Raw genomic sequence first — 26,207 nt, 5'->3', positions numbered from 1 at the left:
TGATAAGTGCAAGATAATGCATTTTGGGGCTTAAAAACCCAAGAGCAGAATATAAAATCAGTGATACAGTCTTAACCTCAGTATCTGAGGAAAGGGATTTAGGGGTCATTATTTTAGAAGACTTAACGGTAGGCAGACAGTAGTAAATTTGAGTCAATATATTTCATTTTTATTTATAAAAAAATACCAAATTAAAAAAACTAAATTGAAAAAAATAGCAAATTTTCAAATTTCAATTTCTCTACTTTTATAATAGATTGTAAAGCCTACAAAAAAAGTTATTACTTTACATTCCCCATATGTCTACTTCATGTTTGGATCATTTTGAAAATATTTTTTTTATTTTTTGGGGATGTTAGAAGGCTTAGAAGTTTAAAAGCAAATCTTAAAATTTTTAAGAAAATTTATCCTGTGACGAGAAAATCTCAGAATGGCTTGGATAAGATAAAGCGTTTTAAGGTTATTACCACATAAAGTGACACGTCAGATTTGCAAAAAATGGCCTGGGCAGGAAGGTGAAAACAGGCCCGGGGTTTAAGGGGTTAAACATAAAAATTAAAAAATAAATAAATAAATAAATAAAGATTGCCATATCCCAAAATGCCAGTACTATTAAAATATAAAAGTTGGGATAGTTCTAATCCACAAAATGACTCAAATCATCTAAATTAAAACTGCATTTTTAGCCCTATAAACAAAACATATTTAAATAATTTTGGACAGGATTAGATGCAAATATAAAATAAATATATAAAAAAGTAAAACATTTTACATATAAAAACTGCTAAACAAATGCATAGAAACCTTATGGGAAGTGATATGCATGTTGAGATTGTTAGTAGTGATGAGTGAACTTCATGTTTTGAAGTTCGGTGTTCGGGTTTTCTGGCAACTCTGTAATGGATTCGGGCCATAACAGAATTCTATGACTGAATGCATATTGGAATGCCTTTAAAACCTTAAAGGGGTTCTCCGGTAATTAAGAAAATTTAAATACTTAAATATTAATTTATTATAAATATATTCTCAAATACCTTTCATTAGTTATAATGGCTCGTTTTGTCTGGGGAGAAATCATCAGGGGAAACAAAATGGCCGCTGTCCCATTAGTTCACACAAAACCTGCCCTGATCACACACGATGACAAGTTACTTTACAACACTGAGGTAAAGAGCTGCCTCCTCCTCCTCTCTACTCTGCTTGTCAGGGATTCTGATCCTGAATACAGATGATAAGAACTATAGTTGAATCTCTGGGGAATTTAGGTCATGAGGAGGACAGATAGGGCAGACTGTGGTAATGTGTTGCTGTGGTAATGTAGACTGTAAACAAGTGCTGCTGTTCATTAGCCACACCTCACCCTCCTCTCATGTCTCCTGATCTTCTCCATTCCCAAAGAGATTCATCTGTATTTAGGATCATGATTCCTGACAAGCAGAGAGTAGGATGAGGCAGCACTATAGATCATTGTAGTGAAGTAACTTGTCCTCCTGTGTGATTAGGACAGGTTTTGTGTGAACTAATAGGACGGCGGCAATTTTATTTCTCCTAATGATTGCCCTAGATAAAACAAGACAGCTAAGTAATGAAAGGTATTTGTGAACATATTTATTATAAAATTAAAGTATAAAAATTTTTTAAATTCCTGTAGAACCCCTTTAACCGCCTCCGGACCGCCTAACGCAGGATCGCGTTCTGGAGGCGGCAGCTGCAGGCAGAGTCACGCATATACGCGTCATCTCGCGAGACGCGAGATTTCGCTCAAAGCCGGCCCGCGCATCGCGGGTCGGCAAAAGTTAGAGGAGTATTTAGTCATCAACCTGCCAGCCAATGATCGTCGCTGGCAGGTTGATGATTTTTAAAAATCGAATCACAAGCCATCTAACACCTTATATTTATAAATATAAGGTGTTAAATGGCTTCTCTGCTCCTCTGCTGGTCCTTTTGGTTGGTTCCAGCAGAAGGAGCAGACATCACAGTGAGTACACACCAAACACTTCACTTAGCCCCAGATCAACCCCCATCACCCCAATTAACCCCTTGATCACCCCTGTCAATCACTAGTGAAAGGGAAAAAAGTGATCAGTGTAAACTGTCACTTTTTTTTCACTAGTATTGACTGTTAGGTTTAGGATAGTTTAGGCCCCTTGGTTAGGTAGTTAGCGATCGTTAAGCGCCCAGCCCACTGCACCGCAGTCACTTATTCGCTGATTAGCGTATCGCTAATCAGCATTTGTACTTTTATAGTATCTGTAAGTGATCAAAACTGATCACAGTCATATCTATAATAGTATTAGTGTCCCCTTAGTTCGCCCTCCACCCAAAACGCAGTGTTTGCCCGCTCAGGCCTGATCGGTCGCCCACAAAATTAAAAAATTATTTTTTTTTGATCACTGCACAATCACTTTACAATCACTGCGGCGATAAAAAAAATCAGTTTTGATATTTTTTATCAATCGCAGCGGCCTCCGGTACTTCGCTAGCCTCCCATTTGTAAGACAGGCTTGCTTTTTTTCTTGGGTAGTCTCAGGGAATACCCCTAAATTTAGTAGTCCAAATGTCAAACAGGGGGTATTCTTCTGAAGAGGCCTACAGGCTTCTGACCCAGTCGGATGAGGAATGGGAACCCTCATCTGACGAATCTAGCGGGTCAGAATATGAACCTGTAGAAAGCAGTCGCAGTCTGACCCAAAGTTCGGACGAGGAGGTTGTTAGACCACAGGTTGCGCAGGATCCGCTTCGAGGGCAGCAGAGTGGGGCTGGCGCTGTTGGATTACGTGGTGAGGCATACACCAGCAGCGCAGCCCTCCCTGGACCTAGTAACAGCACTGCCGTACAACATGGTGAAGTGGCGAGCACCAGAAGGGCAGTTGAAGCTGGTACGGTGGCACGTGCAATAGTTACCCCGTCGCAGCCACCGCACAGACAGGCCCGTAGAGCCCCTAGAGTCCCTGAGGTGCTGGCAAACCCTGATTGGCAGTCCCCAACTTCAGCCGCACCTGTAGTTCCCCCTTTCACCGCCCAGTCTGGAGTTCGGGTTGAGACAGCTCAGATCGGTTCGGCACTGGGATTTGTTGAGCTGTTCTTGACTGCGGAGCTCTTGGACATAGTCGTGGCAGAAACAAATCGGTATGCCACTCAATTTATAGCCGCCAACCCGGGAAGCTATTATGCCCAGTCTTATCGGTGTAAACCAGTCCAAGTTTCCGAATTAAAAAAATTTCTGGGCCTTCTCCTCAACATTGGTCTAACCAAAAAGCATGAATTGCGGTCATATTGGTCCACGAACCCAATTCATCACATGCCCATGTTCTCTGCTGCTATGTCCAGGGCACGATTTGAGGGCATCCTGCGTTTCCTGCACTATAGCGACAACACCACCTCCTGTCCCAGAAGCCACCCAGCTTTTGACCGGCTCCACAAACTTCAGCCCCTCATAGACCACTTCAACAACAAATTTGCAGAATTGTATACCCCTGAGCAAAACATCTGCGTAGACGAGTCCCTTATACATTTTACTGGGCGCCTTGGCTTCAAACAATACATCCCAAGCAAGCGCGCCCGGTATGGGGTCAAATTGTATAAGCTCTGTGAAAGGGCCACAGGCTATACCCACAAATTTCGGATCTATGAGGGTAAAGATCAGACCCTGGAGCCGGTCGGTCGCCCCGACTACCTGGGGAGCAGTGGGAAGACAGTCTGGGACTTGGTGTCAACCTTATTTGGCAAGGGGTACCATCTTTATGTGGACAATTTTTACACAAGTGTGCCCCTCATCAGGCATTTGTTCCTAGAACAGATTGGCTGCTGTGGCACCGTGCGACCTAGTCGCTGGGGCTTCCCCCAACGGCTCGTTACCACCCGTCTTGCAAGGGGGGAGAGGGCTGCCTTGTGTAACGAAGAACTGCTCGCAGTGAAATGGAGAGACAAGCGTGACGTTTACATGCTCTCCTCCATTCACGCAGACACGACAATACAAATTGAACGGGCAACCCGTGTCATTGAAAAGCCCCTCTCCACGACTATAATGCGCTCATGGGAGGGGTGGACTTCAATGACCAGATGTTGGCTCCCTATTTAGTTTCCCGATGCACCAGATGCTGGTATAAGAAGGTGTCTGTATATTTGATTCAATTGGCGATGTACAATAGTTTTGTTCTCTACAGTAAGGCTGGGAGAACAGGATCCTTCCTCAAATTTCAGGAAGAGATCATTGAGAACCTTCTGTATCCAGGAGGTTCCGTGGCCCCAACCACCAGTGTAGTGAGCCGTCTACACGAGCGACATTTCCCCAATGTCGTTGCTGGTACCTCAACCCAACCGTCACCCCGAAAAAGATGTTGTGTCTGTAGCAGGAGTGGAATAAGGCGTGACACCCGCTATTTCTGTCCTGACTGCCCTGACCACCCTGCCCTATGCTTAGGGGAGTGTTTCCGGAAGTACCACACACAGGTACACTTAGCATAGGGATTGCATCTCACAGGACAGGCACACAGGGCTATTAGGACCCTTTCACTCACAGCTGCTGCAAACCTCTCCTTTCACCTGGGATAAAGTGCATAATGTACTTCGCCACATCTTTGGGCGATTTGCGCTTTGCACATTGTCCCATGGGGTAGGAAAAAAAAACCACCGGTAAGCAAAAAAGTTAGCGTTCTGTTCAAAAAGTTAAATAAAGTTTATATGTTTTGTTCAAATGTTATCATAAAGTTAATAAATTTATTACATTGCGGCCTGATTTTTTCTTTTTTGTTTTGTTTTTTTTACCTTCCAGGTGGACCAACCGATCGACTAGCTGCAGCACTGATGTGTATTCTGACAGAAGCATTGCGCTGCTGTCAGATTACACAAAAGTCGGTGTATGCGGCGCTGCAAGACGAGATTTCTCCTCTGCAGTAAAAGATACGTTTGCCGAGGCATATGAGCTGAGGAGGCGGCGGTGTTCATATACTTTGGCAAATACTTTGTATATAAAAAAATATAAAAAAATCCCGGCAATGATTTATTCATCCACATCGATTGATGTGAATGGAGAAATCGGGTTTGCCAGGGCATACGGGCTAAGTGGGTATGGATGTTGGGCGGAGCTCCTATGTCCTGGCAGACGCCTTTCCCCTCCTTTTTTTTTTTGGGCAGAGATTTTTTTTCATCCACATTGATCGATGCGAATGAAGAAATCTGTGCTGTTCATTTTTTCTTTCAGCCCAGAGGCTGAACGAAAAAAAAAAAAATCTCATTACCCGTATGCTCAATATAAGGAGAATAGCAGAAACTCCTAATGCTGGCCATACATGTAATGATTGCGGAGACCCTCAAATGCCAGGGCAGTACAAACACCCCACAAATGACCCCATTTTGGAAAGAAGACACCACAAGGTATTCGCTGTGGGGCATATTGAGTCCATGAAAGATTGAAATTTTTGTCCCAAGTTAGCGGAAAGGGAGTTTTTGTGAGAAAAAAAATAAATAAATCAATTTCCGCTAACTTGTGGCAAAAAAAAATAATTCTATGAACTCGTCATGCCACTCATTGAATACCTTGGGTTGTCTTCTTTCCAAAATGCGGTCACATGTGGGGTATTTATACTGCCCTGGCATTTTAGGGGCCCTAAAGCGTGAGAAGAAGTCTGGGATCCAAATGTCTAAAAATGCCCTCCTAAAAGGAATTTGGGCCCCTTTGCGCATCTAGGCTGCAAAAAAGTGTCACACATCTGGTATCGCCGTACTCAGGAGAAGTTGGGCAATGTGTTTTGGGGTGTCATTTTACATATACCGATGCTGGGTGAGATAAATATCTCGGTCAAATGACAACTTTGTATAAAAAAAAAATGGGAAAAGTTGTCTTTTGCCGAGATATTTATCTCACCCAGCATGGGTATATGTAAAATGACACCCCAAAACACATTGCCCAACTTCTCCTGAGTACGGCAATACCAGATGTGTGACACTTTTTTGCAGCCTAGGTGGGCAAAGGGGCCCACATTCCAAAGAGCACCTTTAGGATTTCACAGGTAATTTTTTACACATTTTGATTTCAAACTACTTCCCACACATTAGGGCCCCTAAATTGCCAGGGCAGTATAACTACCCCACAAGTGACCCCATTTTGGAAAGAAGACACAAGGTATTTTGTGATGGGCATAGTGAGTTCATGGAAGTTTTTATTTTTTGTCACAAGTTAGTGGAATATGAGACTTTGTAATCAAAAAAATAAAAAAATAAAAATCATAATTTTCCGCTAACTTGTGACAAAAAATAAAAAGTTCTATGAACTCACTATGCCCATCAGCGAATACCTTAGGGTGTCTACTTTCCGAAATGGGGTCATTTGTGGGGTTTTTCTACTGTCTGGGCATTGTAGAACCTCAGAAAACATGACAGGTGCTCATAAAGTCAGAGCTGCTTCAAAAAGCGGAAATTCACATTTTTGTACCATAGTTTGTAAACGCTATAGCTTTTACTCAAACCATTTTTTTTTTACCCAAACATTTTTTTTTATCAAAGACATGTAGAACAATAAATTTAGAGAAAAAATTATATATGGATGTTGTTTTTTTTGAAAAATTTTACAACTGAAAGTGAAAAATGTCATTTTTTTGCAAAAAAATCTGTAAATTTCGATTAATAACAAAAAAGTAAAAATGTCAGCAGCAATGAAATACCACCAAATGAAAGCTCTATTAGTGAAAAGAAAAGGAGGTAAATTCCATTTGGGTGGTAAGTTGCATAACCGAGCAATAAACGGTCAAAGTAGTGTAGTGCAGAAGTGTAAAAAGTGGCCTGGTCATTAAGGGTGTTTAAGCTAGGGGAGCTGAGGTGGTTAAGGACCTTGCCATTTTTCACCTAAAGTACCAGGCCGTTTTTGGAGACTTGACATGTGTCACTTTATGTGGTAATAACTTTGGAATGCTTTTACTAATCCAAGCGATTCTAAGATTGTTTTCTCGCGACACATGATAGTGAAAAAATTTTGTCAATATAATTCACCTTTATTTATTAAAAATTCCAAAATTTACCGAAAATTTTGAAAAATTAGCAATGCTTTTAAGGCAGATAGTGGATAGTGATATAACATAAAATAGTTATTACTTTACATGTCTACTTTCATGTTTGCATAATTTTGTAAATGTAATTTTATTTTTTAGGATATTATAAGGCCTAGAATTTTAGAAGCAATTTAAAAAATTTTAAGAAAATTTCCAAAACCCACTTTAAGGACCACTTCAATACTTCAGTCACTTTGTGGGGCTTACATAGTAGAAACCACCCATAAATGACCCCATTGTAGAAACTATACCCCTCAAGTTATTCAAAACAGATTTTAAAAAACTTTGTTAACCCTTTAGGTGTTTCACAAGAATTAAAGAAAAAAGGAGATATTTCACTTTTTTAGCAGATTTTCCAGTTTAATTCATTTTTTTCCTGTAACACATCAAGGGTTAACAGCCAAATAAAATTCAATATTTATTACCCCAATTCTGCAGTTTACAGAAACACCCCATATGTGGTCGTAAACTGCTGTACGGGCACACGGCAGGGCGCAGAAGGAAAGGAGCGCCATATGGATTTTGTAGGGCAGATTTCACTGGAATAATTTTAAGTTGCCATATGACATTTAAAGACGCCGTGATGCACCCCTAGAGTAGAAACTCCAAAAAAAGTGACACCATTTTGGAAATTATAGGATAGGGTGACACTTTTATTGGTATTATTTTGTGGTATATATGACTTTTGATTGCTCTATATTACGCTTTTTGTGAGGCAAGGTAACCAAAAAATGGCTTTTCTGGCACAGTTTTTATTTTTTGTTTTTTTTACAGTGTTCACCTGACAGGTTAAATAAGTCTACTTTTATTTTTCTTTTGTTTCAGTTTTACATAATAAAGCATTTTTTTTTTTAATTCATGTTTTTGTGTCTTTTTCTGAAAGCCATATATTTTTTTATTTTTTGGGCGATTATTTTAGTTAGGGTCTCATTTTTTGCGGGATGAGATGACGGTTTAATTGGTATTATTTTTGGGTACATATGATTTTTTGATCACTTGGTATTACCCTTTTCTGTGATGAAAGGTGACAAAAAATGGCTTCGTTTTAGCACAGATTTTATAAAAAAAAAAATTATGGTGTTCACCAGACAGGGTGGATCATGTTATATTTTTATAGAGCAGGTTGCCACGCACGTGGCAATACCTAATATGTCTGTTTTTTATTTATTTTTTCAATTTTTTACAATTTTATATGTCTTTTTTATGGGAAAGGAGCTTTTTTTAACTGAAACTTTAATTTTTTTTATTGTTAAAAACACTTTTATTTCACTTAAATTTTATTTATTTTTTGTCCCACTATAGGACGTCAATATTACAGGGTCTGATCCCTGTTTAAATGCAGCACAATACATCTGTAATGTACTGCATTGACTATCAGTGTAATACACTGATAGTTTGCGTATGAGACTCATACCCTGTTTGTGCCCTCTGCCCTAGGTCCCCCCAATGCCTCTGCTTTAGGTGGACCCCCATTAGTGTCACAGCTCAAGATTACCCGCAAGGCCCCTACTCTAAATGCACCCCTAATATTGCCTCTTCTCCAGTTGCCCCCCTAAAACCTCTGCTCTAGGATCCCCACTATTACCCTGCCTTATGTGACCCTAATGCCTCTGTTTCAGTTATGACCCTCCGTTTGTGCCCTTTGCTCACGTTGCTCCTCTAGCACCTTTGCTTGGGCTTTGTTAAAGGTTATGACCTGCAAAAGGGTTTGGACTTATGGCTGAAAAAGTAGGACTATCAGCTGTGTATCCACCTGACTTCTCCTCAACGCAACTGATGGTCCCAACCCCATTTATAAGGCAAGAAATCCCACTTATTAAACCTGACAGGGCACACCTGTGAAGTGAAAACCATTTCAGGTGACTACCTCTTGAAGCTCATCAAGAGAATGCCAAGAGTGTGCAAAGCAGTAATCAAAGCAAAAGGTGGCTACTTTGAAGAACCTAGAATATGACATATTTTCAGTTGTTTCACACTTGTTTGTTATGTATATAATTCCACATGTGTTAATTCATAGTTTTGATGCCTTCAGTGTGAATCTACAATTTTCATAGTCATTAAAATAAAGAAAACCCTTTGAATGAGAAGGGGTGTCCAAACTTTTGGTCTGTACTGCCCTGCTGCTCCATTTATTCTCTTTGGGACCACTGGAAATAGCCAGCGCTGTACTCTGCCATCTCCAGCGCCCCTATAGAGAATGGATCGAGAGGCAGGGCATATGCTTGACCTGCCACTCAATCAAGAAGGGGGATCAGTGGGGGCTCCAGCGTTCAGACCCCCACGGATCACTTATTTATCCCTGATCCTGTGGATAGAGGATAACTAGAAAAGTGGTCACAGGTCCTTTATTTTTATTTTATTTATTTTCACACCCAAAGAAAACCTTTAAGGATAGGGAATGTGAAAAAGACCAACAGCTATGACACGACATGTGATAAGTGTCTGATTGATGGGGGTTTGACTGTTGGGACCCCCATGATTAAGGGAATGTGGTCTTAACCTCTTGGGGACACATGACGTACCGGTACGTGATGATGTCCTGGTACTTAAGTACACATGGTACTGGTAAGTCATGTGTATTTCTGATCACCACCGCACGGCGGGTGGTGATTGGAACTGGGTGCCTGCTGAAATCAATCAGCAGGCACCCTGGGACAATGCTGAGGAGGGTCCTGTCACCCCCCCTCCCTGTATCGGCGATCGCCGCAAAACCGCAGGTCAATTCAGAGCTGCGGTTTGCGGCATTTCCGGGTGGTTCGGGCAGCGACTGCAGTGGCCATCGGGTCCCCGTGCTGCTGTGACGGGGACCCGATAGCAGGGAAGGCAGCGCGATGCCTTCCGGTGAAGGGCCTGTGAGATCCAGCCCCCTGGATCTCACAGGCAGGAAGATGTATGAGTAATACACACTGTATTACTCATATAGCCAATGCATTCCAATACAGAAGTATTGGAATGCATTGTAAAGGGGATCAGACCCCCAAAAGTTGAAGCCCCCTGGATCTCACAGGCAGGAATCTGTATGAGTAATACACACTATTACTCATACAGCCAATGCATTCCAATACAGAAGTATTGGAATGCATTGTAAAGGGGATCAGACCCCCAAAAGTTGAAGTCCCAAAGTGGGACAAAAAATTAAGTAAAAAAAAAGCTGAAAAAATAAAGTTTTCCCCCCAAAAAATTAAAAGTTTCAAGTAAAAAAAACAAAAACGTAATTTTCCCCAAATAAAGTAAAAAAAAAAAACATATTAGGTATCGCCACGTTTGTATCGACCGGGTCTATAAACATATCACATGACCTAACCCCTCAGATGAACACCGTAAAAAATAAAAAATACAAACTGTACTAAATAAACAATTTTTTTGTTACCTTACATCACTAAAAGTACAACAGCAAGCAATCAAAAAGGCGTATGCCCACCAAAATAGTACTAATCTAACCGTCACCTCATCCCGCAAAAAATTAGCCCCTACCGAAGACAATCGCCCAAAAACTGAAAAAACTATGGCTCTCAGATTATGGAGACACTAAAACAATTTTTTTTTGATTCAAAAATTATATTATTGTGTAAAACTTGCATAAATAAAAAAAAGTATACATATTAGGTATTGCCGCGTCCGTAATAACCTGCTTTATAAAAATATCACATGAACTAATCCCTCAGGTTTTTTGCTTTTAGTATTCAACGCAGGCGCAGTGAGTGAAGGATGCGCTCCAAGCGCGTCCTTCACTCACTGCGCCTGCGCCGAATACTAAACGGGACGGCGCAGGTGTGGGATTTACTGGACGAAGAGGAGAACTCGCCAGTCAATCAACTGGACCTGGGCATGCCAAAGGGTGAGTAGACCGAGCCTCTTCTAGGTGCTGAAGCAACGCCCTCATAGCACCTAGAGGCTCATTAGCATATTTTAAAAGTGTTTATTTTAAGAGAACGGCGGCAGGCAGAGACTTAGAAAGCATACTGTTATGTACTGCTAACATTAGCCCCTCGCTAATTTCAGTTAGCTACATAACGTAATTTCTGATGACAGAAACCCTTTAAAGAGGACCTTTCACCGATTCTTACCCTATGAACTAAGTATACAGACATGTAGAGCGGCGCCCGGGGATCTCTCTGCACTTACTATTATCCCCGGGCGCCGCTCCGTTCTCCTGCTATGTCCTCCGGTATCTCCGTTCCCTAAGTTATGGTAGGCGGAGTCTGCCCTAGCGCTGGCCAATCGCATTGCAGAGCTCACAGCCTGGGAGAAAATAACCTCCCAGGCTGTGAGCTCTGCGCTGCGATTGGCCAGCGCCAGGGCAGACTCCGCCTACCATAACTCAGGGACTGGTATCTCCGCCTACTATAACTTAGTGAGTGAAGATACCGGAGGGCATAGCAGGAGAACGGAGCGGCGCCCGGGGATAATAGTAAGTGCAGTGAGATCCCCGGGTGCCGCTCTACATGTCTGTATAGTTAGTTCATAGGGTAAGAATCGGTGAAAGGTCCTCTTTAAGAGTTGGTAAATTTCAGGCCAGACATTTATGCTTAAAGGGGTTAAAGGGTTTGTCTCATTTCAATAAATGGGATTTATCATGCAGTTAATACAAGGCACTAATCTATTGTGATTGTCCATATTGCTTCCTTTCCATCACATTATACACAGCATGTATCCGTTGGTATTACCACTGTGTAATCCAGCAGTGGTGGCCGTGCTTACACACTATAGGGAAAGTGTTCCCTATGAAGTGTTCATAGGCCAACACCTTTACCTATAGTGTGCAAGCACGGCCACCACTGCTGGATTACACAGTGGTAATACCCACGGATACATGCTGTGTATAATGTGATGGAAAAGAGTCAATATGGACAATCACAATAGATTAGTGCCTTGTATTAACTGCATGATAAATCCCATTTATTGAAATGAGACAAACCTTTAACCCCTTTAAGCATAAGTACCAAACTTTCTCTACATGATAAATGCCAATTGCTAAAGTGAGACAACCCATTTAACCCCTTTGTGTGCTACACTTAATAGGGTTAGGCATAAATGTATTGGTGTGTGCATTGCGTGTTTCCTATGTGTGATTGGTGTTTGCTATATATGATCTATGTATCAGTGATGTATGTGCAGAGTGCAGTATGTGACATATGCATCAGTGGCATGTGAGCCATGTATTCGTTTCTTGTGTCCAACATATGTCCAATGAGTGGTGTGCGCTGCATGTGTCTTGTTTCTGACTGACCTAAGTGTAGGATATCCACATATGTGTAAATTCTGCCAAATGTACTGTATGTTTGTCTGCCATTATACTTCATCTTTAATATTTCTGTTATCACTGTAAGTGCTCATGAACACAACCATTGGATGTTTTGCAGTCTTCAAATTGTGGATCCGCAAAACATGGATACTGTGTGTGTGCATTCCACATTATGCGGAACAGAACAGCCGGCCTCTAATAAAACAGTCCTATCCTTGTCTGTAATGCCGACAATAATAGGACATGTTCTATCATTTTGCAGAATGGCCATACGGACTTAAAGACACGGAATGCACATGGAGTCTTTATTTATTTTTTTGCAGCCCCATTGAAGTGAACGGTACAGTCATGGAAAAAAAATAAGTTAGTGTGCAGGAGCCTTAAGGAGGGCCCCCAGAATCAGTTACACTGGTGGGCCCTAAGTACCCCCGTCTGACACTGTATACGGGTATATCTGATTTAGGCTACATTCACATGACCGTATGAATGAGTCCACATACATTCTGCAATTTTGTGGAATGGGCGCGTACCCATTCATTTCAATAGGGCCACAAAATACCTGTGCTGTTCGCATCCGTATTTCTGGTCCGCAGCCCCACAAAAAAGATAACACATGTCCTATTCTTGTCCACAATTGTGACAAGTTAATTTGTAATAAATCAAATTTCTTGCCAAGGTTTGGCGAATCGACCGAATCAAATTTTTCTAAACTTTGCTCATCACTAGTATGCAATATTAAACAGTGCCATTAGGAAGTACAACTTTTTCCCTGAAAAAAAACAACCCCTCATAAGGCTGCATCAGATAGGTGTTTTAATAAAATAAAAAAAACACTGGCTTATGAAAGGCTAGTCAATAAATTTCATTCAAAATGTTACTGCTGGGATTGAGCTGCACGTTTATACCTCAAGACTGTAGGATATCGCATCTAACGTTACATCACATAGAAAGGACGCTATGTCCGGCTGTGGCTCAGCATGATAGGTTACCATTGAGCCCTGGCCTATATGCGTACTGCCGAGGCACAAGATCCCGCACCGTTGATACATGGCAGGTGCCAGTTTTATTGTGTGCTGTATGATTTCCCAAGCATAAGGAGCAGGCCGGGACACTGGAGGTGGGGAGAAGGTTTCTTTCTCTTCTTCCCCTCCTTCCCTCACTACTCCCGCCCTCCTTTGTTTCTCCTTGTCTTTGTATGACGTTGGGCATTTGAGCGCAGAGGTTTCAGCGGCGCACATGAATGAGGACGGCTTCATGCTCCAATCCTGCATCCACCTTGGCACCAGTATAGTGCATCTATTGTCATTTTGTCTATGTGTGCAGCGCTTTTGCGGAGCACACCCTGACACCCCTTAAAATCCAGGCACATCATTTTAGTTAGTTATCGAGGAGCAACATGGCTGAGACATCCTAATACATGGACTTAGTTGCTTCGACCTGACTGCTCTCAGAATAACATGGACGTTATCTCGTTGGTCCTGGGCATCCTGAGCTTTGCACAAGGTACCAGTTATCTCAACATCTTTTGTCTGTCAGTAGGTCACAGCTTGATGATGTACAGGGTGGCCATATAGTCATGACATTTGTGGCTTCTGAAACAGCTTCTTCCTTCCAGTACATTATGAATGAATGAAAAAAAAAAAAAAAAATATATATATATATATATATATATATATATATATACACACACACACATGCTGGGGTAGATGCTCAAGAATCAAGATCAATGATTATGGGGTAAACTTTGAGAGCATGGGGAAAGATGATACTGGCTGGCCTTCCCCTGTGCCTAGAAGTCATCCAAGCCAGCCAATTTATCTATAATAATAAAGTGGGCAGTTTGGTAAATATAACAATATAGAGAAGCTACGCCAGCAACCTACTGGAGCCCAGTCTTTCAGTTACCAACTGAAAACCAAGTAAATCCGTAAAAAACTGACTTGGCTCACAGTATTTTTTGCATTTATTAAATTATTGACCCAATACAATGTTACACATATCCTAGTTAATTGTCAACATAACAGCATATATAAATAGGTACTTTAAATGCGGAGCTCTCGCATATACCTAAATGACAGGAGTACTCCAAATATGACCTCTGGTTTTGCTATGTGGTGTCCGTCTGCTACGTATTGAGATAAACTATCTGAACATTAGAGATATTCTATCTCAATACGTAGCAGACGGACACCACATAGCAAAACCAGAGGTCATATTTGGAGTACTCCTGTCATTAGGTATATGCGAGAGCTCCGCATTTAAAGTACCTATTTATATATGCTGTTATGTTGACAATTAACTAGGATATGTGTAACATTGTATTGGGTCAATAATTTTAATAAATGCAAAAATACTGTGAGCCAAGTCAGTTTTTTACGGATTTACTTGGTTTTCAGTTGGTAACTGAAAGACTGGGCTCCAGTAGGTTGCTGGCGTAGCTTCTCTATATTGTTATATTTACCAAACTGCCCACTTTATTATTATAGATAAATTGGCTGGCTTGGATGACTTCTAGGCACAGGGGAAGGCCAGCCAGTATCATCTTTCCCCATGCTCTCAAAGTTTACCCCATAATCATTGATCTTGATTCTTGAGCATCTACCCCAGCATAGATGTCTGTGTGTGTGTGTATATATATATATATATATATATATATATATATATATATATATATATATTTCCTTTTTTTTTTTCATTCATTTACTCATAATGTACTGGAAGGAAGTAGTGCCATGTGCCACTTCTGCAGGTAGTGGGGGCCCACCTTTGTCTATGGCCCATTAGGGGATTCATCTGTTCCTCTGTAGGCCAATCTGAGGCTATATACACATACCTGACCATATAAAATTTCATCTATTGCTGGAGCTTTATGGCAGCAAGTGTATGTAAAAAGTGGTACACATGCAAGTGTATGTACCAGTGGTTCACATGTCATAAAAGTTTTACTGTATATGATTTTAAGTAAACATTTTTTTCCTCTTTTTTTTGCCAATGAAGCAACAATTTATTGCACAAGAAACTACAAAACAGAAAAATGAAATGGTCAATTAACTGTTTAGAGAAACATAAGTTGAATGACTTTGAAATGACAAACCAATTAACCCCTTGCGATCTCCACATGTACAGCGGGAGTCTGCATTTTAAAGACTGCGCCCACTTCGCTGAAGTGCAAGCAGACACCATAGCCTCCAGATTTATAGTGTTTAAAACACCTGCGATCAGCATTTAAAATACACTGCTCAAAAAAATAAAGGGAACACTTAAACAACACAATGTAACTCCAAGTCAATCACACTTCTGTGAAATCAAACTGTCCACTTAGGAAGCAACACTGAGTAACAATCAATTTCACATGCTGTTGTGAAAATGGGATAGACAACAGGTGGAAATTATAGGCAATTAGCAAGACACCCCCAATAAAGAAGTGGTTCTGCAGGTGGTGATCACAGACCACTTCTCAGTTCCTATGCTTCCTGGCTGATGTTTTGGTCACTTTTGAATGCTGGCGGTGCTTTCACTCTAGTGGTAGCATGAGACGGAGTCTACAACCCACACAAGTGACTCAGGTAGTGCAGCTTATCCAGGATGGCACATCAATGCGAGCTGTGGTAAGAAGGTTTGCTGTGTCTGTCAGCGTAGTGTCCAGAGCATGAAGGCGCTACCAGGAGACAGGCCAGTACATCAGAAGACGTGGAGGAGGCCGTAGGAGGGCAACAACCCAGCAGCAGGACCGCTACCTCCGCCTTTGTGCAAGGAGGAACAGGAGGAGCACTGCCAGAGCCCTGCAAAATGACCTCCAGCAGGCCACAAATGTGCATGTGTCTGCTCAAACGGTCAGAAACAGACTCCATGAGGGTGATGTGAGGGCCCGACGTCCACAGGTGGGGGTTGTGCTTACAGCCCAACACCGTGCAGGACGTTTGGCAAATTCGCTACTGGCGCCCTGTGCTCTTCACAGATGAAAGCAGGTTCACACTGAGCACATGTGACAGACGTGACAGAGTCTGGAGACGCCATGGAGAATGTTCTGCTGCCTGCAACATCCTCCAGCATGACCGGTTTGGCATTGGGTCAGTAATGGTGTGGGGGTGGCATTTCTTTGGAGGGCCGCACAGCCCTCCATGGTGCTCGCCAGAGGTAGCCTGACTGCCATTAGGTACCGAGGATAAGATCCTCAGACCCCTCGTGAGACCATATGCTGGTGCGGTTGGCCCTGGGTTCCTCCTAATGCAAGACAATGATAGACCTCATGTGGCTGAAGTGAGTCAGCAGTTCCTGCAAGACGAAGGCATTGATGCTATGGACTGGCCCGCCCGTTCCCCAGACCTGAATCCAATTGAGCACATCTGGGACATCATGTCTCGCTCTATCCACCAACGTCACGTTGCACCACAGACTGTCCAGGAGTTGGCAGATGCTTTAGTCCAGGTCTGGGAGGAGATCCCTCATCAGGAGCATGCACAGGCATTGTAGGGAGGTCATACAGGCAAGTGGAGGCCACACACACTACTGAGCCTCATTTTGACTTGTTTTAAGGGCATTACATCAAAGTTGGATCAGCCTGTAGTGTGTTTTTCCACTTTAATTTTGAGTGTGACTCCAAATCCAGACCTCCATGGGTTGAAAAATTTGATTTCCATTTTTAATTTGTGTGTGATTTTGTTGTCAGCACATTCAACTATGTAAAGAACAAAGTATTTCAGAAGAATATTTAATTAATTCAGATCTAGGATGTGTTATTTTTGTGTTCCCTTTATTTTTTTGAGCAGTGTATAACAATATTTATCCCATATGGCAAATGGCATAATGGAAAGAAAATTTCTAAATGGCCCATTCACCATTTTTATCAGTTCACCTCCCAAAAAAATTGAATCAAAAGTGATCAAAAAGTCACACTTCAAAATGATATCAACGAAAAGCACAGATTGCCCTGCTAAAAATGAGCCCTCAGACAACTCTGTAAAAATTACACAAAAAATATGGCCATGAAAAAAAAAAAATTACATTTTTCCAAGGTTTTTTGTTTTTTTTCAGTATTAAAATGCTGTAGAAGTGTGGTATTGTTGTAATCGTAGATTAGACAATAGCATCAGTGGCTCACCTATTACAGACCTTGGAGTAGGTGCTCACTCTGTGGCGTACCCGTCGACCAAGGGAAGAAGGGTTTGTAATAACAGAGTAAGGCTAGGTTTACACGACGACATGTGAAGAGCGCCATTTTGTCGCACCAATGTCGCACAAAATTTTTTATAATGATAGTCTATGGTGTCGCACTGCGACATGCTGCGGCTGCGACATGATAGTCGCAAGAAATCCATTTGAAATGGATTTTTCTGCGACTGTCGCATCGGTTCGCAGCATGTCGCTTGTCGCAGTGCGACACCATAAACTACCATTATAAAAATTGTTGCGCGACATTGGTGCGACAAAATGTTGCGCAACAAACGTTGCAGTGTAGTTGTGCCCTGTCGCGCGACAAATGTGGTAGTGTAGACCTAGCCTAATGGAGGGCATTCAAATTATTGGTGAGGCATGATCTGAGCTTAATTAAAATATTATCACTATTTATTCATAAAAATTCAAATAGTAATTGGAAAAATAAAATAAGATAAATAACATATAAAATCACTTTGTCTCTATAAATACAAGCTTGTAAATGTGCCAGGATAGAGTATAGATTCCAATGGTTTAGGAGCGTTAGGTAATTAGGAGATTAGAAACAAAGTGAAATAAAAGATAGGTGATCACCTAGAGCCAATTAGCTGGTCACAATTTGCTGGAAAAAATATATATCTCTAATTACCATGAAGACAAGACAGTTGGATGCCAGTATATAGCCTGAATCAGGGCTGAAAATTAATGGCAAACAATCTGGTGCCTGTATAATGGTGCGTCACAAATTGGCTGCATATGACAATATGTAACAGCCAGTTAGCTGGTTATGTTGTTATATTGTTTCCTGTCCATGAAACAGATAGCAGCAGATATAATAGTGCAAAGTCCTTTGACTGATGTAATGGTAACAGTATGGCTGTCCAGAAAATATACAAATAGCCAGTTAAAACTTTGATGCCCTTGTGGAGTTAGGGCTCCATATAAGGGTTTCTGTCTAATCAGAGAATTCAATTGTATCTGGTTACTGAGATATTGCTGTCCTGAATCACAAGTTCTGCTTCAATATAGAATAATATAGTAGTCTATAGTAACAATAACATTTGTACGTTACCTCTGCCAATTGTATCAGGTGTAGTCCCGTGTTGGGTTGTCCTGCAGAGTGAAGCTGAGTTGCTCGTCCTGCCAGTCTCGGCGTCCCACGTGGTTTGCCTCAGCTGTTATATGTTCTCCGCTTGTTCTGTGAAGCAACCACAGTGGGTATACAGGGTCAGCGTTGGTATGTTTCTCTGAGGTTCACTTCGGGTTGTATACAATATTCCCGGACCAGTGGAGATAAAAAGGGCAAAAGAAATTGAGTAAGAAGTAGGGATGAGCGAACCCGAACTGTATAGTTCGGGTTCGTACCGAATTTTGGGGTGTCCGTGACACGGACCCGAACCTTTTCGTAAAAGTCCGCTCAGTGTAGGGATAGGATGCAGCTGCTGCTGTTAGGGGCGAGATTAGGCAGTGATTTATTTACTGAAGTGATCGATATACAGCTGTGTATCATACAACCTCTGCTATTCAATTGCTCACTGTTTTAAGGCTGCCCAGAGCGTTTTTCAGTCACTTTTTATGGGGTGATCAGCGGCCATTTTGTGTCTTGTGGTGCGCCAGCACAAGCTGCCACCAAGTCCATTTTTAACCATCAATAGTGTGGTTTTTTTGTTGCTATATCCTACATCAGGGGGCTTGGCTGTGCTTGCTATTTATTGAGGGGTAAAATACAATTGCCAAAATAGCAGTACCCTAAATCTGGTGTTTCAGCTGTGGCTAGCCAATTGTAATACTGTCTGCTGTCTGCCGAAGCACAGTTTTTGTTCTGAGTTGAATACAATTCCCAACTTAGCAATTCCTAAATTAGTGGTTTCTGCTCTATCAGGCCAAGGTTAAATCTATCCATAAAAGGGTATATTAGATTGAAGGTGCGGATAGGGTCATCCTCAATAACTTCACACGCTACCATGCATTTTCAAGTCTAATTCTGTCCGTAAAAGGGATACCTGTCATCCAGCGCCTAAATACTAGGCCTACAATTTATATTCAGCTAAATCTGGTCGTTACTGCTGTGGCCTGTATTAGTGTAATACGGTACCTAAATAGGATAGCCAGATAGTGTTAGGTGCTTGTAAAAAAAAGGCCTGAATTTGAATTCAATACATTGGGCCAAATAATTTTTTTCTTATTGTGGTGAACGGTAACAATGAGGAAAACATCTAGTAAGGGACGCGGACGTGGACGTGGTCGTGGTGGCGTTAGTGGACCCTCTGGTGCTGGGAGAGGACGTGACCGTTCTGCCACAGCCACACGTCCTAGTGAACCAACTACCTTAGTAGTACTGGTCCCAGTAGCCCCCAGAATTTACAGCGATATTTGGTGGGGCCCAATGCCGTTCTAAGGATGGTAAGGCCTGAGCAGGTACAGGCCTTACCATCAATTGGGTGGCCGACAGTGCATCCAGCACGTTAACATTATCTCCCACCCAGTCTTCTGCAGAAAGCGCACAGATGGCGCATGAAAATCAAGCCCATCAGTCTGTCACATCACCCCCCATGCATATCAGGGAAACTGTCTGAGCCTCAAGTTTATGCAGCAGTCTCTTATGCTGTTTGAAGACTCTGCTGGCAGGGTTTCCCAAGGGCATCCACCTAGCCCTTCCCCAGGGGTGGAAGACATAGAATGCACTAACGCACAACCACTTATGTTTCCTGATGAGGCATGAGAATACCACCTCAGCATGTCTCTGATGATGACGAAACACAGTGCCAACTGCTGCGTCTTTCTGCAGTGTGCAGACTGAACAGGAGGTCAGGGAGGAAGACTGGGTGGGAAGACGATGCATGGGACGATGAGGTCCTAGACCCCACATGGAATGAAGGTCGTGCCACAGACTTTCACAGTTCGGAGGAAGAGGCAGTGGTGAGACCGAGCCAACAGCGTAGCAAAAGAGGGAGCATGTGGGGGCAAAAGCAGAACACACCGCCGCCAAGAGACTCCGCCTGCTACTGACCGCCGCCATCTGGGACCGAGCACTCCCCAAAGGGCAGCTTCAAGGAGTTTCCCTGGCATGGCACTCTTCAAACAATGTGCTGACGACAAGACCCGAGTGGTTTGCACGCTGTGCCATCAGAGCCTGAAGCGAGGCATTAACGTTCTGAAACCTTAGCACAACCTGCATGACCAGGCACCTGCATGCAAAGCATGAACTGCAGTGGAGTAAACACCTTAAAAACAAGGAACTCACTCAGGCTCCCCCTGCTACCTCTTCTGCTGCTGCCGCCTCGGCCTCTTCCTCCACCTCTGGAGGAACGTTGGCACCTGCCGCCAGCAAACAAAGGATGTACCACCAAACACCACCACCTCCGTCACCAAGCATCTCAACCATGTCACACGGCAGCGTTCAGCTCTCCATCTCACAAACATTTGAGAGAAAGCGTAAATTCCCACCTAGCCACCCTCGATCCCTGGTGGACACAGACACCTTCAAACAGCTCATGTCGCTTGCTGTCCCACAGTATGTTGTTCCCAGCCGCCACTACTTCTCCAAGAGAGCCGTGCCTTCCCTGCACAACCAAGTATCCGATAAAATCAAGTGTGCACTGCGCAACGCCATCTGTGGCAAGGTCCACCTAACCACAGATATGTGGACCAGTAAGCACGGCCAGGGACGCTATATCTCCCTAACTGCACACTGGGTAAATGTAGTGGCGGCTGGGCCCCAGGCGAAGAGCTGTTTGGGGCGCACGTCCTTCCGCCGCCAAGGATCGCAGGGCAACATCTTTGCCTCCTGTTAGCCTCCTCCTCCTACTCGGCTTCCTCCTCCTCCTCTTCTTCCACCTGCTCATCCAGTCCAGCCACACACCTTCACCACCAACTTCAGCACAGCATCGGGGTAAACGTCAGCAGGCCATTCTGAAACTCATATGTTTGGGGGACAGGCCCCACACCGCACAGGAGTTGTGGCGGGGTATAGAACAACAGACCGACGAGTGGTTGCTGCCGGTGAGCCTCAAGCCCGGCCTGATGGTGTGCGATAATGGGCGAAATCTCGTTGCAGCTCTGGGACTAGCCGGTTTGACGCACATCCCTTGCCTGGCGCATGTGCTGAAATTGGTGGTGCAGAAGTTCATTCACAACTACCCCGACATGTCAGAGCTGCTGCATAAAGTGTGGGCCGTCTGTGTGCGTTCACATCCTGCCGCTGCTCGCCTGTCTGCGCTACAGCGTAACTTCGGCCTTCCCGCTCACCGCCTCATATGCGACGTGCCCACCAGGTGGAACTCCACCTTGCACATGCTGGCCAGTTTGTGCGAGCAGCAGCAGGCGATAGTGGAGTTTCAGATGCAGCACGCACGGGTGAGTCGCTCGGCAGAACAGCACCACTTCACCACCAATGACTGGGCCTCCATGCGAGACCTGTTGTTCTTGTTGCGCTGTTTCGAGTACTCCACCAACATGGCCAGTGCCGATAACGCCATTCTCAGCGTTACTATCCCACTTCTATGTCTCCTTGAGAAAACACTTAGGGCAATGATGGAAGAGGAAGAGGAGGAAGAGGAGGAGGAGGAAGAGGAAGAAGAGGAGGAGGAGGAGTCATTTTTAGCACTTTCAGGCCAGTCTCTTAGAAGTGACTCAGAGGGAGGTTTTTTGCAACAGCAGAGGCCAGGTACAAATGTGACCAGACAGGGCCCACTACTGGAGGACGAGGATGACGAGGATGAGGAGGAGGTGGATGAGGATGAAGCATGTTCACAGCGGGGTGGCACCCAACGCAGCTCGGGCCCATCACTGGTGCGTGGCTGGGGGGGGGGAAACGCAGAACGATGACGATACGCCTCCCACAGAGGACAGCTTGTCCTTACCTCTGGGCAGCCTGGCACACATGAGCGACTACATGCTGCAGTGCCTGCGCAACGACAGCAGAGTTGCCCACATTTTAATGTGTGCGGACTACTGGGTGCCACCCTGCTGGATCCCCGGTACAAAGACAATGTGCCCACCTTACTTCCTGCACTGGAGCGTGATAGGAAGATGCGCGAGTACAAGCGCACGTTGGTAGAACGCGCTACTGAGAGCATTCCCAAATGTCACAGGGGAACAAGTGGAAGCCCAAGGCGAAGGCAGAGGAGGAGCAAGAGGTCGCCAACGCCGCTGTGTCACGGCCAGCTCCTCTGAGGGCAGGGTTAGCATGGCAGAGATGTGGAAAAGTTTTTGTCACCACGCCACAGCTAACTGCACCACCACCTGATATGGAACGTGTTAGCAGGAGGCAACATTTCACTAACATGGTGGAACAGTACGTGTGCACACCCCTCCACGTACTGACTGATGGTTCGGCCCCATTCAACTTCTGGGTCTCCAAATTGTCCACGTGGCCAGAGCTAGCCTTTTATGCCTTGGAGGTGCTGCCTGCCCAGGCGGCTGCGTTTGTCTGAACGTGTATTCAGCACGGCAGGGGGCGTCATTACAGACAAACGCAGCCGCCTGTCTACAGCCAATGTGGACAAGCTGACGTTCATAAAAATGAACCAAGCATGGATCCCACAGGACCTTACCATTCCCTTGTGCAGATTAGACATTTAATACTACCTCCCCTTAACCATATATTATTGTACTCCAGGGCATTTCCTCATTCAATCCTTTTTTTTTTCATTTTACCATTATATTGCGGGGCAACCCAAAGTTGAATGAACCTCTCCTCTGTCTGGGTGCCAGGGCCTAAAAATATCTGACAGTGGCCTGTTCCAGTGTTGGGTGACGTGAAGCCTGATTCTCTGCTATGGGACCTCTCTCCTCTGTCTGGGTGCCGGGGCCTAAATATCTGACAATGGCCTGTTCCAGTGGTGGGTGACGTGAAGCCTGATTCTCTGCTATGGGACCTCTCTCCTCCGTCTGTGTTCATTTTTGAGAGTATTAATATTTTGGTGATAGGTCCTTTTATTCGGTGGTGAGTTGCAGAAAATGTATAGTGGGGATGGGTGTCTCCCAAGGAGGGGAGATCAAGGTGCTGCTAAAATAGCCTGACGCTCGATGTCCTCAAAGGGCACCCACCCCTAATTCTACAGAAATCTAAAAAGTTAAATTTCCGTGTTAAGCCCTCTGGGTAAGTGGGTATGATGGTGTTAAACTCAAAGATCCTTCAAGATTCTAGATATTTTTTTTCCTATATATACACACACACACACACACACACACACACATATACAGTACAGACCAAACGTTTGGACACCTTCTCATTCGAAGAGTTTTCTTTATTTTCATGATTATGAAGGCATCAAAACTATGAATTAACACATGTGGAATTATATACATAACAAACAAGTGTGAAACAACTGAAAATATGTCATATTCTAGGTTCTTCAAAGTAGCCACCTTTTGCTTTGATTACTGCTTTGCACACTCTTGGCATTCTCTTGATGAGCTTCAAGAGGTAGTCACCCGAAATGGTCTTCCAACAGTCTAGAAGGAGTTCCCAGAGATGCTTAGCACTTGTTGGCCCTTTTGCCTTCACTTTGCGGTCCAGCTCACCCCAAACCATCTCGATTGGGTTCAGGTCTGGTGACTGTGGAGGCCAGGTCATCTGCCGCAGCAACCCCATCACTCTCCTTCATGGTCAAATAGCCCTTACTTTCAAAGTTTTCCCAATTTTTCGGCTGACTGACTGACCTTCATTTCTTAAAGTAATGATGGCCACTCGTTTTTCTTTACTTAGAATTTGTATTATGGCAAGAAAAAAGCAGCTAAGTAAAGAAAAACGATGTAACTCCAAGTCAATCACACTTCTGTGAAATCAAACTGTCCACTTAGGAAGCAACACTGAGTGACAATCAATTTCACATGCTGTTGTGCAAATGGGATAGACAACAGGTGGAAATTATAGGCAATTAGCAACACCCCCCCAATAAAGGAGTGGTTCTGCAGGTGGTGACCACAGACCACTTCTCAGTTCCTATGCTTCCTGGCTGATGTTTTGGTCACTTTTGAATGCTGACGGGGCTTTCACTCTAGTGGTAGCATGAGACGGAGTCTACAACCCACACAAGTGGCTCAGGTAGTGCAGCTTATCCAGGATGGCACATCAATGCGAGCTGTGGCAAGAAGGTTTGCTGTGTCTGTCAGCGTAATGTCCAGAGCATGGAGGCTCTACCAGGAGACAGGCCAGTACATCAGGAGACGTGGAGGAGGCCGTAGGAGGGCAACAAGGAGGAACGGGAGGAGCACTGCCAGAGCCCTGCAAAATGACCTCCAGCAGGCCACAAATGTGCATGTGTCTGCTCAAATGGTCAGAAACAGACTCCATGAGGGTGATATGAGGGCCCGACATCCACAGGTGGGTTTGTGCTTACAGCCCAACACCGTGCAGGACCGTTTGGGCATTTGCCAGAGAACACCAAGATTGGCAAATTCGCCACTGGCGCCCTGTGCTCTTCACAGATGAAAGCAGGTTCACACTGAGCACATGTGACAGACGTGACAGAGTCTTGAGACGCCGTGGAGAAACGTTCTGCTGCCTGCAACATCCTCCAGCATGACCGGTTTGGCATTGGGTCAGTAATGGTGTGGGGGTGGCATTTCTTTGGAGGGCCGCATAGCCCTCCATGGTGCTCGCCAGAGGTACCCTGACTGCCATTAGGTACAGAGATGAGATCCTCAGACCCCTTGTGAGACCATATTGCTGGTGCGGTTGGCCCTGGGTTCCTCCTAATGCAAGACAATGCTAGACCTCATGTGACTGGAGTGTGTCAGCAGTTCCTGCAAGACGAAGGCATTGATGCTATGGACTGGCCCGCCCGTTCCCCAGACCTGAATCCAATTAAGCACATCTGGGACATTATGTCTCGCTCTATCCACCAACGTCATGTTGCACCACAGACTGTCCAGGAGTTGGCAGATGCTTTAGTCCAGGTCTGGGAGGAGATCCCTCAGGAGACCGTCCGCCACCTCATCAGGAGCATGCACAGGCGTTGTAGGGAGGTCATACAGGCACGTGGAGGCCACACACACTACTGAGCCTCATTTTGACTTGTTTTAAGGACATTACATCAAAGTTGGATCAGCCTGTAGTGTGTTTTTTCACTTTAATTTTGAGTGTGACTTCAAATCCAGACCTCCATGGGTTGAAAAATTTGATTTCCATTTTTTTTTATTTTTGTGTGATTTTGTTGTCAGCACATTCAACTATGTAAAGAACAAAGTATTTCAGAAGAATATTTAATTAATTCAGATCTAGGATGTATTATTTTTGTGTTCCCTTTATTTTTTCCACCCCATTTTTTCCCCGCTCTCCACTATAGAATGTGCAATATTAAATGCTTCCATTAGAAATTACAACTTGTCATGCAAAAAACTAGCCCTCATACGGCTTATGTGAATAGAAAAAAACTAAAGGCGGGGAGTGAAAAAATACAGAAAATCGTAAGGTCCTCTAAGGGTTAATTGTAGAACATATGTATAGTTGTGTAAAATTATGCACACACAGCTTGATTTGATGCAGAAATAGAGACTGAAAATCAGTTTTACTCATCTAATAGACAGGGGCGTAGCTATAATGCAAACAGGGGAAGCGACTGCTTCAGGGCCTGAACTCAGAAGCAGCCCAGGGCGGGCTGCAAAGATTGAAAGATTTTGTCACAGCCCACAACAGTATTATACAATTATCTTACATACAGTGACATTATACACACAGTATATACATGTAGCTGACGGACGAAGCAGCTGCTAGGCCAGGTCTGAAAGAGCAATCATGACCAGCTGCAGGAGTG

General features: G+C 43.8%; 1 protein-coding gene across 1 annotated transcript in view; it reads left to right on the top strand.

The window, feature by feature from the left end:
- The first annotated feature begins 13,698 nt into the window (after window positions 1-13,698).
- The window catches only part of LOC121005627 (transmembrane protein 132A-like), a 779,862-nt gene continuing 767,353 nt past the window's right edge, over window positions 13,699-26,207 (top strand). The window contains exon 1 of the mRNA XM_040438401.1: window positions 13,699-13,794. Within this exon, the coding sequence (XP_040294335.1) occupies window positions 13,749-13,794 (46 nt within the window). The 5' untranslated portion in view covers window positions 13,699-13,748. The remainder of the gene's footprint in view (window positions 13,795-26,207) is intronic.

This window comes from Bufo bufo, chromosome 6 (assembly GCF_905171765.1).
Source record: "Bufo bufo chromosome 6, aBufBuf1.1, whole genome shotgun sequence".
Taxonomy (NCBI): Eukaryota; Metazoa; Chordata; class Amphibia; order Anura; family Bufonidae; genus Bufo; species Bufo bufo.
This window is presented reverse-complemented; position numbering and strand designations above follow the sequence as displayed.